The 20,556-nt window shown below is 43.4% G+C and overlaps 1 protein-coding gene and 1 non-coding gene across 7 annotated transcripts in view; one reads left to right on the top strand and one right to left on the bottom strand.

Annotated features, from left to right (window-relative positions):
• Positions 1-20,556, bottom strand: part of LOC137371546 (protein FAM149A-like) — a 140,409-nt gene that overhangs the window by 80,975 nt on the left and 38,878 nt on the right. Inside the window, exon 1 of one of the 6 annotated variants that reach the window (XM_068034394.1) lies at positions 3,743-4,217. The exons of the other annotated variants lie outside the window; for them this stretch is intronic. Within the exon in view, the coding sequence (XP_067890495.1) occupies positions 3,743-3,867 (125 nt within the window). The 5' untranslated portion in view covers positions 3,868-4,217. Of the gene's footprint in view, positions 1-3,742; positions 4,218-20,556 lie in introns of those variants that run through there. 6 annotated transcript variants of the gene reach the window in all.
• Positions 19,907-20,025, top strand: LOC137377688 (5S ribosomal RNA). The gene has a single exon (XR_010976462.1). It is a non-coding gene; the product is annotated as a 5S ribosomal RNA (ribosomal RNA).

Below are 20,556 nucleotides of genomic sequence, written 5' to 3'. Positions count from 1 at the left end.
CCTATACAATATGTAAGTTTGTGCTTCGCAATACAACATTTGTTTAATCTTCAACCCACCCAGTTCCTGAAGCTAAAATAAATTTAATATCACTAATTAATAGTGGGGAATGATTACATTGTACATTAATTGTGATTGGATGCCAGTGTCAGTTTGTTTTTAATAATTCTGGACATATTACATCTTGACCTAAGAGACTCGAAGTTCTACAAATGCTGGCTGGCTTGCTGAGTGCTTCCAGCATTTGTTGTTTTATTCTGTAAGATCCCAGGTGTGATTTCCAGTTTGTGTAGAGCTATCAGATCTCAGACTTGAGACACCTTAGTTTGTCTAAGCACCCTGGGAATAAGGATAGAAAATTCAGTCAGGGCTTCTGTGCTTACCACCATCTGTTAATTTCTCAACATGTGCATGGATGTCGAGTGAGGACAGAATCAAGCTCATTGTGATATCTTCCACAGCAAAATAGCCTGCCATCACCCAAAGTGAGAGAAACAGATAGTTGGCTGGGACAGAGAGAGGGTGGGATTGGATATAAGGCTAGGGGAGATTGCAGAAATCGGATGGGGTAAGGTTATGGAGGGATTTTAAAGACAAGGACAAGGATTTAAAATTTAATGTTGACTTTTGTGTATCTGACCTGATGCCTCTATAGCTCAGAAAGTAGACCAAATATCAGCTTTCAAACTGCTGTAAACACTCCATATACCAGCCACCAACATGGGCCAGGAGAGTCAGAGATATAATTCGCCCCTCTGATTTTCCCTCCCCTGCTGGGATGCTGCAGCGTCCACTTGGTATCTCCATGGATGATCAGTGTAGAGTAAGTATTCATGTCTGTTTTGTTTCTGTGAGCTTTAGCCATTGAACCTATCCCTGTTAGGTGAATTACTATGCAACAGTGGAAAGGTAAGGTCATGCAAACGGCCTGAGTTAATGATTGATATTAACTGGTCAAAGTCTGTAAGCACCAAATAATATCAGCAGAACTTACTGGCCTGGAATTTGCAGTAGTAATAATGGTGAAGCTGTCAGTGCTCACCTTTATTACTGGGTAAATCAGAAAGCAACTTCTGGCACTCACACATGTGCAGTTAAACGCAAAATTCCAGAAGTTGCTGTCAGATATACCAGCTCCTCCACAGGGTGCACTGTTGCAGCCTTTACAGATGGAATCAACATAGAAATCACTGGCTTGGCATGAACCTAAACTAATGACCCACTATTCTCACTGTAAAGATGGATGAAAAGCTTAAGCCTTGTTCAATCAGGAGTAAATGCATTTTAACAACATACTCAATCATAATTACTGCTGAACAATCTCTCTGGCCATGAAAAATTAATTTTACAAGTGTGGAGACTCAATCCCTCACAAGAAAATTTACATGTTCAGACTTCTAAAAAAATAATTTTAGGAACATTAGTACAGTGCGCCAGAAGTATGTAAAGTAGGCAGATCATGATGTCAGTCAACGTGTAGCTCTGGTTTGATGCCAGCACTGCCAATTTCGACCTTGTTGATGCCATCAGCCTTTTTCTGTACACCACCCTATCAAAGTCTTCATCTGAGTACCCGTGGTTAATAGAGAATGTTAATAGGTGAGTGAAGTGGAGTGGTGAATTGAGCAGTGGTTCCTTTCTGAGGATGTGGCATTGAAAGATCTTTAATCACTCTTGTGAAGTCATTGAACTTCTTGTGACAATGCATCCAGTGATCCAGGGTCACTTCTGGAATTGACTATGATGGCTATCTGCTCACACTACCTTCTTCGTGCCTTCTTGGTGTCTGCCCAGAAGGCTTCATGGACCCCTCTAAGAAGAGGACTTCTCTTCTCCTGTCTATCTCCCGTAACAGGGTCACTAGTGCTGCGTCAGAGAACCTTGGAGCATGCTCTCTGCCCTGTTCCACAATCTTAACTTTTCTTGCAGGTCAGACGGTCTTTTTCAGCCACTTCCAGCACCTGCTGCAGTCAGAATGCACCTACCCTAGAAAAAGTGCATGCTGGCTTTAAGTAGTGCAAGCTAACTTAATGTCATGCTACACTCGTAGGAACTTGGGTCCCCTGCTGGGGTATGCAGCCACTTAGCAGGATGCTTAGTGCTGGGCTTCCTGTTACTATCAATTAAATTCGCAGGCACCATGAAGTTTTTTGTGCTGCCTACATCATTATGAGCAGGCAGCAGTGGCAGCAGTGTGTACCATCTAAAAGATGCACTGCAGCAACTCACGAAGGCTCCTTCAACAGCACCTTGCAAACCCGCGACCTCTACCACCTAGAAGGACAAGGGCAGCAGATGCATGGGAGCACCACCACCTGCAAGTTCCCCTCCAAGCCACACACCAACCTGACTTGGAACTCTATCACTATTCCTTCACTGTCCCTGGGTCAAAATCCTGGAACTCCCTTCCTAGCAGCACTGAGGGTGTTCCTACAGCACATGGATTGCAGCGGTTCAAGAAGGCAGCTCACCACCACCTTCTCAATTAGGATGGGGAGACCAGCGACGCCCAAATAAAAACAAATGAATTTTTAAAAAAAGCATAGGTTAATCATGCATCGCAATAGCCATGCCTATTATCAGGCCATATCAAATTTTTTCCCCTGGAGTCTGTGCTCTAAAGCCCGCCAAAACCTTGTGGAATAAGGTGTTCCTTTGTGCCGTTCCTTTACTGCTGACTGCAAAATCCTGGCCACGGTTTCAAAAATCATCGGATAGATTTTCAGCTTGCTGCCTCGGTGTGAAACTGATGATGTGAATTGATGATTTTATAACGGTTAACTGATCCACAACGTCAGTTTTACCAATCGGCGGCAAGCTATCTACCCTTATATTTTTAAATAAACAACCACAGACAGAAGAAACACATGTCTAAGGTTAATAATAATTCTTATTAACAGCTTGATATTTAGGAGGGGGACTAATGACAATACCTATACTCAAATGTAAAGAACAGCATTTAAATTCAATATAAATTTTGCACATCCATAAGAGCTGAAGGCTCCTATAAGGCAGCATCTATATTATACTTAGGGAAATAGCAAACATTTCAATATGGAAAACTATCATTATTTCCACAAATTTCAAACTATTATCTTTAAATAAAAGAAATGGTGCTTATTTCAAAATAAAAATAAATGTTCATTGCACAGAAGTAAATCTCATAAGGAGCAATAAATAGGGCAATGCTGTGAATATAAATGTACTAACACACATATCTAAAATGTGAGGTTTCTAGTTGAAGATAGCACACTCTTAATGAAATTAATAAAGCAATTGTCTGTCTATTCTTATTTGCTCTTTTTAACTGTTGAATATGCTGAAAGGCTAAAAATAAATCGTAATTGCTAAGTACGTGTTTTTTCTACTTGCTCTGGAAGACAGACCAGGATTAGTAATGAAAAAAATGACAGCACTGTACCAGAAGCAGCAAAGAAAAGGAGAAAAATGCCGATCTTTTAGCATCTGGGAGCACAGCTATGTGAGTCTTAGTAATTCGTAATTTAGGGACTTACAAATAACTCTCTTTGTCCATAAGGAATATCAGAGACAAATAATCTAACAAACATGCTCCCACAATTATATAACTAGAGCAAGTATAATAATATATTAAAATGGTATATTAACATTCTGTGATTGTTTAGATATTGATACTGGATGCAGACCTATTTTGTGAGAATGTGTAGCAGGCCTAACAAAGGATCACTAAATTTATTCCTCAGTGGATGTATCCTATACTCACCCTATTACAATAAGGCCCAGATTTCTGTTCAGCTGACCTTCCTTATTGCTGCCCTTATACAGTTGCTGGAGATTACTGGAAAGACAGACAAAACTGGGAGAAAACACAGCGCTGGCACCATGCATCAGTCAAGCACTGAATGACAAACACCTCAGATCAAAGAAGTCATACATTAATGTTTCTCGATTCAGATCACACAGCACAAAAGGCAAGCAAGGAGGCAAATATCGCTGGTGTGTCCGATCCAAGGCAGCATTTCTCCGCCTGGCAGTCTTCAGGTTTTCAGGAAAAATGCAAATTGTAGATGAAGCTTTCCAAAGGATTCACATAATTTGCAAATGTCAAATATCCATGATACCAACATCAGCTCTTTAGAATCAAAGTATTGCAATTCCTGAGCACATGGACACTGTTGTCAGAGATGAAACCGTGCTTTACATGTGTCATTAGAAGAGTTGTGTGTGTGTTGGCTGATATTTGTTCTGTTGGTGCTGTATGGAGCAGAATGTTCTGCAGTAAGTGACAGCCGTACTATGACTCACAGCTACATCAATATGGGATGGAGTTATTTATTTTCATTGAGAGACTTTCTCCTCCCACCAGCCTCAGGCAAGCAGCAAACCACCACAACAGCGACTGTGAACTGCATGGAATTGGTCATCCATGAAATTGTTCACACAGAGTCACAAAGCACCGTCAGTATTGCAGTTAGCTACTGGCAATTAATTTTAGAAAAATGAGCAATGGCCCTTAAAAGCAACAATATATATTTAATAACTCAAGCTGAACTTTTTTCACCTGTTCATTTCATGACTTGTGTTTTGGTTGCAAAACAGCCATTCATAAATCCGACATATGAATCCTCTAAACTATCCAGTTACCAAGGGTATATGCATCAACAAATATCCCCTCCTCTGAAAGTCAACTTGAAACTCCTCTACTCATTTCTATTAAATGTATCACAGATTGAAAGAAATGTGAACTGTATTACAAACAGTGACAGATGGCATAAAGAAGAGGGGAAAAGTTGGACAAGGCTCGAAATTGCAAGGATCAATTAACCCATGCCTGTTGGTTGTGAATTAAATCATAGTAATATGCAGCCCAGCAAGCATTGTGCTGCTGAGTGGCTGTCCATCTCAGCAGGAGACCCAGGTTTGTGCGAGGCTAGCACCACCTAGAAGTAGCCTGCACCTCCTAAATGGGAGGTGCATTCTGACTACAGCAGGTGCTGGAGGTGACTGAGGAAGAGTGTCTGAATATGGCACAACAGAGAAGACAGTGTACTCCAAGTTTCTCTGTTGCAGCACTAGAGGCCTTGGTTCTGGAGGTGGTTAGGAGGAGAGAGGTCCTCCATCCACTGAGGGCCAGGAGAAACTGTCATGGCAGTCGGAGCAGCTAGCCATCACGGTGAATGCCAGGTGGAGCCCGGAGGACCTGGATGTAGTGTCACAAGAAGTTCAATGACCTCACAAGAGTGATTAAGGTCAGAGAATGCATCTTCAAATGCCAAACCTTTATAAAGTGACCACTAGTTTCACAAACTGCTCAATTCACCACCCCTCTTCACTCACCTACCAACATTCTCCATCAACCACGACTCATACTTCACATGCATAACTTAGCTGATCCTTACACACTTAGCACTGCTGTAAGCCCCACACCCACACCTCACAGCTTTCACACACTGCCAGCTATTCAACAATGACAGGCACAACACCCAAGCATATTGCACTACACTTAATGACACACTTCTCTCTCTCTTGCAAGACAAGGTGGTGCATAACCACAGGCACCTAACTGCAGGGGACAGACACAGATTCCTGCCCTCGCCCCGATGGAGGAGACGTTGTTGACCATCGTTGAGGCCATGGCCAGCGATGGGCCTGAGACCATGGATGACAATATGTTCCTAACTAATCCCCCTTCTCACATCTCACTTCCCAATCATCCCACAATCTCTTCTGATATGCAAGCTGCAGATGCTGCATCTCTTGCTTTCCCATCCTTCCATCACTATAACCCTACTCTTCTGCTTTTCTCCTTTCAGATACCCAGAGGAACTGCCATATTGTGCATTTAATATTGTGTAAACCTTAGACTTAACCCTGTGTGCACTGACATACTAAATAAGGAATAAAATAATACATTATAGATAAAAAAAAATTGTTCATGAGGGAAGAAGAGTTTGGTTTGTCCTGTTCATATGTTCCCTGCATTTTTTAAATTTCTTTTATTCTTCCTATCATCCCATGTTGATATCCCTTTCGCAATTTAACTATCTTGAGGCTGATCTTGGTCTGTGCGGTAGCGAGCAGCCACCCTCTGATCGCAGCAGTGAGAGACCCAGACAATTCCGGTGGTCAGGCTTTATCAGCATGAGAATGGGCACTCCAAGGCAGCTTGCCACTCAGAGATAGTGGTATATTGGTGATTCCTACACCAAGTTGAATGACAATACAGAATTGGGGGGACAGGCACACAAACGCCGGCACAGGGGATGCATAGCGCAAACAGTCCACAAAAATCACATGAGGGCTCCACAATGGGTGTAGGACCTGTCTTTCAATATTTAAATAAGGCTCCCTCCTGTTTTAGGCAGGAGTGCTGAATGTGCATTTTGGACCCTGCTTGAAAATTCAAGTCAGGCAAGATTCAGGTGGCCAGTGGGCAAGAATCTTATAAAAGAATATGTAAGCCCACTGTCCAGTTTTCTAGCGCCTCCTGTTTTCTTTTTCAGGCCTTTATAAGTCAGTCATATGCCCCGAGGATAGTGTTCTACTTCCTCTCTGACATATATGTGTACATGCTGCATGTTTGTGTGTTTTCCTCCCCCTGTACCTACACCAAACAGACTGCAGTGGTTCATGAAGGAGGCTCACCATCACCTTTTCAAGGGCAATTAGGGATGGGTAATAAATGCTGCCCTTGCTAGGGACGTTCACAGCCCACGAATGAAGAAAAAATGCTGGTAATTTGTCTTAATTAGTCAATTTATCAATGGCAGCATTTAATTTGTTCATTATTTAGTAGCTGCAGAGCCCTTAAGTTCTAAGGAGGTGAAACACACAATATCTGATTAGATCCACTGTTAGACTACATGTTGGGGAATGAGCCCGGCCAGGTGGTTGAAGTTTCAGTAGGGGACTACTTTGGGAATAGTGATCACAATTCCGTAAGTTTTAGAATACTCATGGACAAAGACGAGAGTGGTCCCAAAGGAAGAGTGCTAAATTGGGGGAAGGCCAACGATACCAAAATTCAGCAGGAGCTGGGGAATGTAGATTGGGAGCAGCTGTTTGAAGGTAAATCTACATTTGATATGTGGGAGGCTTTTAAAGAGAGGTTGATTAGCGTGCAGGAGAGAAACGTTCCTGTGAAAATGAGGGATAGAAATGGCAAGATTAGGGAACCATGGATGACAGGTGAAATTGTGAGACGAGCTAAGAGGAAAAAGGAAGCATACATAAGGTCTAGGTGGCTGAAGAAAGACGAAGCTTTGAAAGAATATCGGGAATGTAGGACCAATCTGAAACGAGGAATTAAGAGGGCTAAAAGGGGTCATGAAATATCTTTAGCAAACAGGGTTAAGGAAAATCCCAAAGCCTTTTATTCATATATAAGGAGCAAGAGGGTAACTAGAGAAAGGATTGGCTCACTCAAGGACAAAGGAGGAAAGTTATGCATGGAGTCAGAGAAAATGGGTGAGATTCTAAACGAGTACTTTGCATCTGTATTCACCGAGGAGAGGGACATGACGGATGTTGAGGTTAGGGACAGATGTTTGATTACTCTGGGTCAAGTCGGCATAAGGAGGGAGGAAGTGTTGGGTATTCTAAAAGGCATTAAGGTGGACAAGTCCCCAGGTCCGGATGGGATCTATCCCAGGTTACTGAGGGAAGCGAGAGAGGAAATAGCTGGGGCCTTAACAGATATCTTTGCAGCATCCTTAAACACGGGTGAGGTCCCGGAGGATTGGAGAATTGCTAATGTTGTCCCCTTGTTTAAGAAGGGTAGCAGGGAAAATCCAGGTAATTATAGACCGGTGAGCCTGACGTCAGTGGTAGGGAAGCTGCTGGAGAAGATACTGAGGGATAGGATCTATTCCCATTTGGAAGAAAATGGGCTTATCAGTGATAGGCAACATGGTTTTGTGCAGGGAAGGTCATGTCTTACCAACTTAATAGAATTCTTTGAGGAAGTGACAAAGTTGATTGATGAGGGAAGGGCTGTAGATGTCATATACATGGACTTCAGTAAGGCATTTGATAAGGTTCCCCATGGTAGGCTGATGGAGAAAGTGAAGTCGCATGGGGTCCAGGGTGTGCTAGCTAGATGGATAAAGAACTGGCTGGGCAACAGGAGACAGAGAGTAGCAGTGGAAGGGAGTTTCTCAAAATGGAGACGTGTGACCAGTGGTGTTCCACAGGGATCCGTGCTGGGACCACTGTTGTTTGTGATATACATAAATGATTTGGAGGAAAGTATAGGTGGTCTGATTAGCAAGTTTGCAGACGACACTAAGATTAGTGGAGTAGCAGATAGTGAAGGGGACTGTCAGAGAATACAGCAGAATATAGATAGATTGGAGAGTTGGGCAGAGAAATGGCAGATGGAGTTCAATCAGGGCAAATGCGAGGTCATGCATTTTGGAAGATCCAATTCAAGAGTGAACTATACAGTAAATGGAAAAGTCCTGGGGAAAATTGATGTACAGAGAGATTTGGGTGTTCAGGTCCATTGTTCCCTGAAGGTGGCAACGCAGGTCAATAGAGTGGTCAAGAAGGCATACGGCATGCTTTCCTTCATCGGATGGGGTATTGAATACAAGGGTTGGCAGGTCATGTTACAGTTGTATAAGACTTTGGTTCGGCCACATTTGGAATACTGCGTGCAGTTCTGGTCGCCACATTACCAAAAGGATGTAGATGCTTTGGAGAGGGTGCAGAGGAGGTTCACCAGGATGTTGCCTGGTATGGAGGGCGCTAGCTATGAAGAGAGGTTGAGCAGATTAGGATTATTTTCATTAGAAAGACGGAGGTTGAGGGGGGACCTGACTGAGGTGTACAAAATCATGAGAGGTATAGACAGGGTGGATAGAAAGAAGCTTTTTCCCAGAGTGGGGGATTCAATTACTAGGGGTCACGAGTTCAAAGTGAGAGGGGAAAAGTTTAGGGGGGGTATGCGTGGAAAGTTCTTTACGCAGAGGGTGGTGGGTGCCTGGAACGCGTTGCCAACGGAGGTGGTAGACGCGGGCACGATAGCATCTTTTAAGATGTATCTAGACAGATACATGAATGGGCAGGAAGCAAAGAGATACAGACCCTTAGAAAATAGGCGACATGTTTAGATGGAGGATCTGGATCGGCGCAGGCTTGGAGGGCCGAAGGGCCTGTTCCTGTGCTGTAATTTTCTTTGTTCTTTGTTCTTATGTGCAAAGATACCCTCTGGAGAGCTAATTGGACACCCCTTGATCAATTAAGTCTGTAGAAAATAGGATGTTAAACTACTGTTGCATAAGTAATGCTATTTGATGCTAAAATCAACTTTTTAAAAGTGCATGAGTATTTCTTTTTAAATGTGGCATGTGCAACACTGCATATAGTAGTGACAATTTTAAATAACTTGGTGGACAATAGGCTGAGCATTCATTTTCATGTTAAGCGCTTTTTTTAAAGCAAGGGTCATCATAATCTGATGAAGATTTACAGTTTTTGTAACAGAGCTGTTCTGGTACTGGTGACACCATGTAGATTGTGGATGTGAGAAAGCACGTAATGAAACAAGAGAGCTATGGTTAATCCGAGTCAGGCCAGACTGCAGTCTCCTTGTAACTGGAAAACAGGTCCAGTACAAAGAACAAAGAACAAAGAAAATTACAGCACAGGAACTGGCCCTTTGGCCCTCCAAGCCTACGCCGATCCAGATCCTCTATCTAAATCTGTCGCCTATTTTCTAAGGGTCTGTATCTCTTTACTTCCTGCCCATTCATGTATCTGTCTAGATGCATCTTAAAAGATGCTATCGTGCCCGCGTCTACCACCTCCGCTGGCAACGCGTTCCAGGCACCCACCACCCTCTGCGTAAAGAACTTTCCATGCATATCCCCCCTAAACGTTTCCCCTCTCGCTTTGAACTCATGTCCCCTAGTAATTGAATCCCCCACTCTGGGAAAAAGCTTCTTGCTATCCAACCTGTCTATACCTCTCATGATTTTGTACACCTCAATCAGGTCCCCCCAAACCTCCGTCTTTCTAATGAAAATAATCCTAATCTACTCAACCTCTCTTCATAGCTAGCGCCCTCCATACCAGGCAACATCCTGGTGAACCTCCTCTGCACCCTCTCCAAAGCATCCACATCCTTTTGGTAATGTGGCGACCAGAACTGCACGCAGTATTCCAAATGGCAGTGGCCGAACCAAAGTCCTATACAACTGTAACATGACCTGCCAACTCTTGTACTCAATACCCCATCCGATGAAGGAAAGCATGCCGTATGCCTTCTTGACCACTCTATTGACCTGCGTTGCCACCTTCAGGGAACAGTGGACCTACCTGAACACCCAAATCTCTCTGTACATCAATTTTCCCCAGGACTTTTCCATTTACTGTATAGTTCACTCTTGAATTGGATCTTCCAAAATGCATGACCTCGCATTTGCCCTGATTGAACTCCATCTGCCATTTCTCTGCCCAACTCTCCAATCTATCTATATTCTGCTGTATTCTCTGACAGTCCCCTTCACTATCTGCTACTCCACCAATCTTAGTGTCGTCTGCAAACTTGCTAATCAGACCACCGATACTTTCCTCCAAATCATTTATGTATATCACAAACAACAGTGGTCCCAGCACGGATCCCTGTGGAACACCACTGGTCACACGTCTCCATTTTGAGAAACTCCCTTCCACTGCTACTCTCTGTCTCCTGTTGCCCAGCCAGTTCTTTATCCATCTAGCTAGCACACCCTGGACCCCATGCGACTTCATTTTCTCCATCAGCCTACCATGGGGAACCTTATCAAACGCCTTACTGAAGTCAATGTATATGACATCTACAGCCCTTCCCTCATCAAACAACTTTGTCACTTCCTCAAAGAATTCTATTAAGTTGGTAAGTCATGACCTTCCCTGCACAAAACCATGTTGCCTATCACTGATAAGCCCATTTTCTTCCAAATGGGAATAGATCCTATCCCTCAGTATCTTCTCCAGCAGCTTCCCTACCACTGACGTCAGGCTCACCGGTCTATAATTACCTGGATTATCATTGCTACCCTTCTTAAACAAGGGGACAACATTAGCAATTCTCCAGTCCTCTGGGACCTCACCCGTGTTTAAGGATGCTGCAAAGATATCTGTTAAGGCCCCAGCTATTTCCTCTCTCGCTTCCCTCAGTAACCTGGGATAGATCCCATCCGGACCTGGGGACTTGTCCACCTTAATGCCTTTTAGAATACCCAACACTTCCTCCCTCCTTATGCCGACTTGACCTAGAGTAATCAAACATCTGTCCCTAACCTCAACATCCGTGTCTCCTCGGTGAATACCGATGCAAAGTACTCGTTTAGAATCTCACCCATTTTCTCTGACTCCACGCATAACTTTCCTCCTTTGTCCAGTTGGAAGATTTAGGAAACTCAGTACCTTCAGTAGTGTTCCTAATAATTTTCAGGAATGACCACAGTTGCCAGGGAGATTTGTACTCATCTAACTGTTCATCCGCGTGTCCAGAGATCTCAAGAACAAAGATCCTGTCACTGGGATAAAAATTAACTTTACTCACTTGCACACATCCATCTGGTGTCACGTGTTGGCAGATAATAAGGGAGATAAGTTTACTTTTCAATGAAAATTTATAACACTGTTTAAGATCACACCTGTTACAGGACTACTGAAATAAAATAACACATTTTCAATTTGTTAATGTTTAAATTTGATAGTTTTCCATTTAAAAGTTACTTAAAGAAGAAGTGAGCTCTATTACCATGAATTTCATAAAACAAAAAGGCACAAGTGTTGAAGCCAGGAACAAAAACAGAAAATGCACAGATGATTTAGTTGGTATCTAGAAGGGAGGGAAAGATAAGTTAACTTTCCAAGAGAGACCATGTTCTGACCAAGAGTTCTACCCAAAATGTTAACCTTTCTTTCTCTCGAATGCTGACTGACTTGCTCTGTATTTCAACATTTCTGTTTTTATTCATACATGTGTTCACATATTAATTTTGTCACCAGTTAAATTTACAAGTATTTATCGTCATTTACCAGTCCATTTTAACTGCTAGTCAGTGAAGCAGATATGCTGGTTTAACAGAAGCACATCTGCTTCTGCAATGCAATGGGACTATTTTCACACCAATATTTGCCTCAAAAATAAACAAAATATAAAAGATGACTTGTGATCTAGGAACTTAGGAACAGGAGTAGGCCATTCAGATTCTCGAGCCTGCTCCACCATTCAATTACATCATGGGAGATCTGTACCTCAATTCCATTGGCTTAGCTCCATATCCCATGCAACCAAACCTCAACATGAGTTTGTGACCATAGGAAGGGTTGGAAGAAACTTGGAGGCAAAGAAAAAGGTGCAGTATGAAGAAGTCACTGATAATGGGATAGTAATATCTATGCATATATTTCCTTCTCTATACTGCATTGGATGTGCTCTGTTTAATGGCAGCATCATTTGGGGCACTAACATTTCTATTTTTCTTTTATTGGACCACTTCCTCTTTTGAAAGAACATGCCTTAGCAACAGATATTCTTCCAGAACCAATCAGTTCTACAATTCAACCACTAGTTGCGTTCATGCTTCTAAATATTCATCAAGATTTTTTTTATTTGTTCATAGGATGTGCGTATCGCTGGCAAGACCAGCATTTGTTGCCCATCCCTTATTGCCCTTGAGAAAGTGGTGGTGAGCTGCCTTCTTGAACCGCTGCAGTCCATCTGGTGTGGGTACACCCACAATGCTGTTAGGAAGTGAGTTCTAGTTTTTTGACCCAGCGATGTTGAAGGAACAGTGATATAGTTCCAAGTCAGGATGATGTGTGCCTCGGAGGGGAACTTGCAGGTGGTGGTGTTCCCATGCATCTGTTGTCCTTGTCCTTCTGAATGGTAGAGGTTGTGGGTTTGGATGGTGCTTTCGAAGGAGGATTGTTGAATAGCTGCAGTGCATCCTGTATATGGTATACACTGCTGTCACAGTGCACTAGTGGTGAAAGCAGTGAATGTTGAAGGTGGTGGGTGGGGTGCTGATCAAGTGGGCTGCTTTGTCCTGTATGATGTTGGGTGTTGAACTTCTTGAGTGTTGTTGGAGCTGCACTCAACCAGGCAAGTGGAGAATATTCAATCACATTCCTGAATTGTCCTTTGTAGATGGTGGACAGGCTTTGGGGAGTCAGGAGGTGAGTTACTCACCACAGAATTCCCAGCCTCTGACCTGCTCTTGTAGCCACACTATTTACAGGGCTGGTCCAGTTATGTTTCTGGTCAATAGTAACTCCCAATATATTGATAGTTGGGGATTCAGCAATTGTAATGTCGTTGAACGTCAAGGGGAGATTTTTAGATTCTCTCTTGTCGGAGACAGCCATTTCTTGGCACTTGTGTGGTGTGAATGTTACTTATCACTTATTAGCCCAAGCCTTGTTGTCCAGGTCTTGCTGCATGCAGGCACAGACTGCTTCAGCATCTGAGGAGTTTTGAATGGAACTCAACATTGTGCAATCATCAGCAATCATCCCCACTTCTGACCTTATGATGGAGGGAAGGTCATTGATGAAGCAGCTGAAGATGGTTGGGTTGAGGACACTACCCTGAGGAGCTCCTGCAGTAATGTCCTGCGATTGAGATGATTAACCTCCAACAAACACAGCCATCTTCCTTTGTGCTAGGTATGACCCCCAACCTGCGGACAGCTCCCCCCAACCCCCCCCCCCCCCCCCACCACCCCATCCCCCCAACACACCTGATTTCCATTGACTTCAATTTTTCTAGGGCTGCTTGATGCCACATTTGGTCAAATGCTGACTTGATGTCAAGCACAGTCAGTCTCACCTCACCTCTGGAATTCAGTCGTTTTATTTGGAAGAGGGCTGTAATGAGGTCTGGAGCCGAGTGACCCTGGCAGAACCCAAACTGAGCATCAGTGAGCAGGTTATTGATGAGTAATTGCTGCTTGATTGCATTGTCAATGACACCTTTCATCACTTTGCTGATGTTTGAGAGTAGACTGATGGGGCAGTAATCGGCCGCTTTGGACTTGTCATTTGTGGACAGAACATACCTGGGCAACTTTCCACATTGGTGGATAGATGTCAGTGTTGCAGCAGTATGGAAACAGTTTGGCTAGGGGCATGGCTAGTTCTAGAGCACAAGTCGTCAGTACTACAGCCGGGATGTTGTTGGGGCCCATAGCCTTTGCTGTACCCAGAGCCATCAGCTGTTTTTTGATGTTACATGGAGTGATTCAAATTAGCTGAAGACTAGCATCTGTGATGCTGGGGACCTCAGGGGGAGGCTGAGATGGATCATCCACTTGGCACCTCTGACTGAAGATGGTTCCAAAAGCTTCAGCCTTGTCTTTTGCACCGATGTGCTGGGCTCCCCCATCATTAAGGATGGGGATGTTTGTGGAACCTTCTCCTCCATTAGTTTTTTAATTGTCCACCACCATTCACAACAGGATGTGGCAGGACTGTAGAGATTTGATCTGATCCATTACTTGTGGGATCACTTTGCTCTGTCTATTACATGTTTTTTCCGCTGCATGCATGTAGTCCTGTGTTGTAGCTTCACCAGGTTGGCACCTCATTTTTAGGTATGCCTTGTGCTGCTCCTGGCATGGCATCCTGCACTCTTCATTGAACCAGGGTTGGTCCCCTGGCAGTGAATAGTAATAAAATTATTGATAGACTTGTGACACATGACCAGTGCTTGGACTTTGTGTATTTTTCTGACAAGTCTGGTTTTCTTTGCATTTGCTTTATTTGAAGGGTTAGATTAATGGAAGTAATAATGTTTCTATTTGAACCCTATTGTGAAATTCTTATTTGAAAAATGTACCTTTTGAAGTAGCTTTCTTTGATCTGGAAACCTCAGATCCAAACACCCCTGGAAAAAATCCTAACTACGCCACTGATAGAGATCAAAGTCACAATCCTTTAAATCTAGAGTTTGCATCTGTTAAATTATATGGCTTGTATAATAGTTACCTTGCATTGAATTGATTGGCCGATCATGGATGGAATGTAACTCATTAACAGTGATGCCTGGGGCACAGGACAACTGGAATGTATTCTTGATAGCACACCTTAATGACAGTACTCTACATAGCAGGAGCTTTGCTATAGTTTTCCCTAGTGCTTCAGTAAGTGCATTGCAGAACCTGACTTGGAAAGTTCCAAAGCTAATCTCTAATCTATGGTGGGTCAGTTGATTTTAGCCGGGGCAATAGTTGGAGTGCTACAATTGGCCTCCATAACCTTGGGGTAGAGACAGGAAAACCAGCCTGGATTTCAGCCCCTGATTGCTATCCAGGAAAGTGTGCATGTGGGATGGTGGGATGAAGTAGCATTAGGCTTAGCTGTCCCCCACCAAGCTGAACTGAGGGGCTGGATCCATGGAAAACCCCTCAAACTGTATCCGGAAAATCTTTGTTTGCTGTAAAATGTATATGGCAGGAAAAATGAAATGGAAGGGTGTGAGGCAACTCACTGATCCTGTATTGAAGGAAACTGATATCCTGTGCACTGTTTGTATTTTTTGACTTGGTGCTGTTTGGAACTGTTTTGTAATGTATTTTTTACAGATTTTTATGAATAAAGTATATTTTGAAAAAAAAAGCATTAGGCTTAGCTGTGATGTTTCCCAAGGTTAAATAGCCTGACAACGTTCGATCTGGGGTCACACATGAAGAATGGCCACCTCAGCAATACAATAGGGGCTGGTGGCATCTGTCATAGATACCTTCACATAAATCACTAACTTCAGAACATGGAAAAATAAGAAAAAAAGCACAACTTTGTTTTTCTTACTCAGTGGTGAAAATGTCAAATGTACAATGTATTCATTACAGCCGAACAGATACACACAACACAATCAAACAATTTTGCACAAAAAAACTAAACTGACTCCGATGTTGCCAAGCCTTGTGCAGAAAACAAAAGTCTAAGATACATGTAAAAATGTATTTCATAAATGGAAAGGATAGCAAAATAAAATCTTGGATAAAGCCAACATGTTCATGAAATGGGTAGTCGTGATAAGCACCTGCATTCACCAGTAATGCAAAAGCCCTGCTTGCTGAAAGTTAACTATTCACTAACAATATTACTGTGAATTTAAATTATGGCATTATAATTATTTAACATCAATGTGATCGCTAATATAGTTCAATATTTATCATTCTACATTCCTACAAATTAACTCTCAGATCCATTGTTAACACTTTGAGGTCTGCAGAAGAATTTATTTTTTGCAGCAAAAGAAAGCACTAAAATGGTTAGAAGACATTTATTCCTTTTAGTTTATGCAGAGATGTAAGAAATCATCCGTGGTTGAGCAGTTTGACCACCAAAACACTGAACTGTTGACAAGCAGTTCATTATCTATCTGGCTTTGTTGTTTATCTGGCATTAGTTCCCCTTGAATCTGAAAGCTTGGTCTTCTGTAAGAAGGAAGGAACCTGGCTGAGAATGAATCTTTCTACACTAATCAAATATGCCTCCTTCTAATGAAAGAGTGGCATTTACTGTCTACCTGATGATACTAGCAGATTAAGATTAAGATCTAAGGCAAATTTAGAGCCTTAAGAGACATAAAGAAACAAAATTTAGATTATTTTGTGCATACCCAAATTTTCGTTACTTTTAATCACATTGAATCTGCTTAATCTCATTTCAAAACAGTCAGAATTTTATATATAGGGTTCTTAAGGGTAAGGCTTGTGGCACAATGCCCTAATTGCACAGCTGCATGGCTGGCAACAGGACGGGTAGGAGGAAGCAGAAGATGCCAGGAGTAGGCTTGTGCCTATTCAATGCTGAGAATGTGCAGGCTTTTGATGCCACAGCACCAGCTCATTAAAGGCTCCAAAATTTTGCCAATGACTTTGAGGCTTCCATATCCTTCATTTTGTGTGGTGTGCCACAGATAAGCAATGTTATCATTCTAGGCAACTATAAACCTGGAAGCTGAAATTCCATAGAGTTTTCACAATCTCCTACCATAACTCAAGTGGCCCACAGTTACTCAAGGAGAGAAGTATATAAACCCCATAATTACTTGGGAATGTCCAAAGAGATCTACTACTGCCATCTCTCCTTCACCAGGGGGACAATCTTTGAACTTTGCCGTTACTACAAACTTCATCTCGCATTATGGTGATTCAAGTAAATTCCAGGTACTTTGGAAGCAGATAGGATCCATTTATTCCGTCCCACCAGGACAGTTTGAGGGCTCTCCGATTCTTCCTTGAACAGAGGCCCAACCAGTCCCCATCCACCATCACCCTCCTCCGCCTGGCTGAACTTGTTCTCACGTTGAACAAATTCTCCTTAAACTCCACTCACTTCCTTCAAGTAAAAGGTGTTGCTATGGGTACCCGCATGGGTCCTAGTTATGCCTGTCTTTTTGTGGGATATGTCGAACATTCCTTGTTCCAGTCCTACTCAGGCCCCCTCCCCCAACTCTTTTTCCGGTACATTGATGACTGTATCGGTTCCATTTCCTGCTCCCGCCCCGAACTGGAAACTTTATCAACTTTGCTTCTAATTTCCACCCTTCTCTCACCTTTACATGGTCCATCTCCAACACTTCCCTTCCCTTCCTCGACTTCTCTATCTCCATCTCTGGGGATAGGCTGTCTACTTATCTTCATTATAAGCCTACCAACTCCCACAGCTACCTCGACTACACTTCTTCACACCCTGCCTCCTGTGAGGACTCCATTCCATTCTCTCAGTTTCTCCGTCTCCGACCCATCTGCTCTGATGATGCTACCTTCCATGACAGCGCTTCTGATATGTCTTCCTTTTTCCTCAACCGAGGATTCCCCCCTACTGTGGTTGACAGGGCCCTGAACTGTGTCCGGCCCATTTTCCACACCTCTACCCTCACCCCTTCCCCTCCTTCCCAGAACTGCGACAGGGTTCCCCTTGTCCTCACTTTCCACCCCATCAGCCTCCATATCCAAAGGATCATCCTCCGCCATTTCTGCCACCTCCAGCGTGATGCCACTACCAAACGCATCTTACTCTCCCTTCCCCTGTCAACATTCCGAAGGGATCGTTCCCTCCATGACACCCTGGTCCAATCCTCCATTACCCCCACCACCTCGTCCCCTTCCCATGGCACCTTCCCCTGCAATCGCAGGAGGTGTAATACCTGCCCATTTACCTCCTCTCTCCTCACTATCCAAGGCCCCAAACACTCCTTTCAGGTGAAGCAGCGATTTACTTGTACTTCTTTCAATGTAGTATACTGTATTCGCTGCTCACAATGTGGTCTCCTCTACATTGGGGAGACCAAACACAGACTGGATGACCGCTTTGCGGAACACCTCCACTCAGTCCCCAAGCAGGATCCCGAGCTTCCGGTTGCTTACCATTTCAACACTCCCCCCTGCTCTCATGCTCACATCTCTGTCCTGGGATTGCTGCAGTGTTCCAGTGAACATCAACGCAAGCTCGAGGAACAGCATCTCATTTACCGATTAGGCACACTACAGCCTGCCGGACTGAACATTGAGTTCAATCATTTCAGAGCATGACGGGCCTCCCATTTTACTTTTATTTTTAGTTATTTTTTTCTTTTTCCATTCTTTCTTTTTTTAATATAATTTTTATGTGTTTATTTTATTTTATTTCATCTTAGTTTGTTCAGTTTGCTTACCCTCTGTTTTTTTTCATGTTTGTACTTGTTCAATTTTCAGTCCGTTAGCACCCTATCTGTACGAATGCTTTGTCTTTCAACACACCATTAACATATTGTTAGCCTTTGCTCCACGACCTTCTGGTCAGCTATTCTGTGACCTTGTCCTATCTACACCTTCTCCTTTGTTATCTCTTGTCCCACCCCTGCTTTACTTGCTTATAACCTTTTACATTTCTAATATTTGCCAGTTCTGAAGAAGGGTCACTGACCTGAAATGTTAACTCTGCTTCTCTCTGCACAGATGCTGCCAGACCTTCTGAGTATTTCCAGCATTTCTTGTTTTTATTCCATTTATTCTGTGGCTGTAACAGTGCTTAACCGAGCATCTAGACTAGACAAATGAATCCTGGAAGGCCAGAGATACCCTTTTAAGCTATGACTTGTGATGCCAGTCCTAAGCCCATGAACCACAGCTGGAATACATTGCAATAAGGGACATTTCTCTACAAGGATACAAATGGAGTATGCGATGAAGCACAGATTGCATTGCATTGACAAATCTGAGGGTGTCCTATTGTACAGTGCCTCAAAGATATCCAATGTGATATGAGGGTTCTAACTGCGGCACTATTTTGCAGTCAAAAGAGGAGGGTGAGGTAAGTACAGAAAAGCTTTCAACCCCAATATGTGTGTCTCTCCTATCTTTCACTCTTTGCAATCACATTTTCAGTGCCTTATCAATGAACCTTGTTTTCCTCTGTCTTGCAAATTGCCGATAAACAGCTGCCCTGTGCTCCACTTCCACCATTTCCAGAATTTAATTGGCTAATTAAAGCATTTATATAAACAGAAAAAACTGGAAACACTAAGCAGGCTTAACAGCATCACTGGAGAGAAACAGAGTTAATGGACCGAATTTTAACTGCCGAGCGGAGGTGGGTTCAGGTGCAGGTGGGGGTTAAATCTCCCAAAAGTGGTGCCAGTTCAGGGACCGACATAATCCTGCCCACTTTATTTTCATTCTTTTTCACGGGATATGAGCCTCGATGGCTAGGCCAGCATTTATTACCCATCCGTAATTGCCCTTGAGAAGGTGATGGTGAGCCGCTTTCTTGAACTATTAAAGTCTTTGGGGTGTAGGTACACCCACAGTGCTGTTAGAAAGGGAGTTCCAGGATTTTGACCCTGCAACACTGAAGGGACGGCGATATAGTTCCAAGTCAGGATGGTGTGTGGCTTGGATGGGAGCTTGCAGGTGGTTGTGTTCCCTCGCATTCCCACTCCTACGGCCATACTAGTGTGAAAACACCCGATCTCGTCTGATCTCGGAAGGTAAGCAGACTCAGGCCTGGTTAGTACTAGGATGGGAGACCGCCTGGGAATACCAGGTGCAGTAGACTTTAAAAAGAAAATTGGGTGGCACAGTGGCACAGTTGGTAGCACTGCAGCCTCACAGCTCCAGCGACCCGGGTTTGGTTCTGGGTACTGCCTGTGCGGAGTTTGTAAGTTCTCCCTGTGACCGCGTGGGTTTCCGACAGGTGCGCTGGTTTCCTCCCACAGCCAAGGACTTGCAGGTTGTAGGTAAATTGGCCATTGTAAATGGTCCCTAGTGTAGGTAAGGTGGTAGGAGAATTGAGGGAAGGTGGGGATGTGGTAGGGAATTTTGGATTAATGTAGGATTAGTGTAAAATGGGTGGTTGATAGTCGGCACAGACTCGGTGGGCCGAAGGGCCTGTTTCAGTGCGTATCTCTATAATGACTCTATAATCTGCTGCTCTTGTCCTTCTAGATGGTAGAGATCATGGGTTTGAGAGGTGCTGTCGAAGGCGGCTTGGTGAGTTGCTGCATGTATATGGTACACACTGCTGCCACTGTGCGCGGTGGTGGAGGGAGTGAATGTTTAAAGAGGTGGATGTGGTGCCAATCAAGCA

This window comes from Heterodontus francisci, chromosome 1, assembly GCF_036365525.1.
Source record: "Heterodontus francisci isolate sHetFra1 chromosome 1, sHetFra1.hap1, whole genome shotgun sequence".
Taxonomy (NCBI): Eukaryota; Metazoa; Chordata; class Chondrichthyes; order Heterodontiformes; family Heterodontidae; genus Heterodontus; species Heterodontus francisci.
Note: the sequence above shows the minus strand (reverse complement) of the source record. Positions and strands in the feature narration are given on the sequence as shown.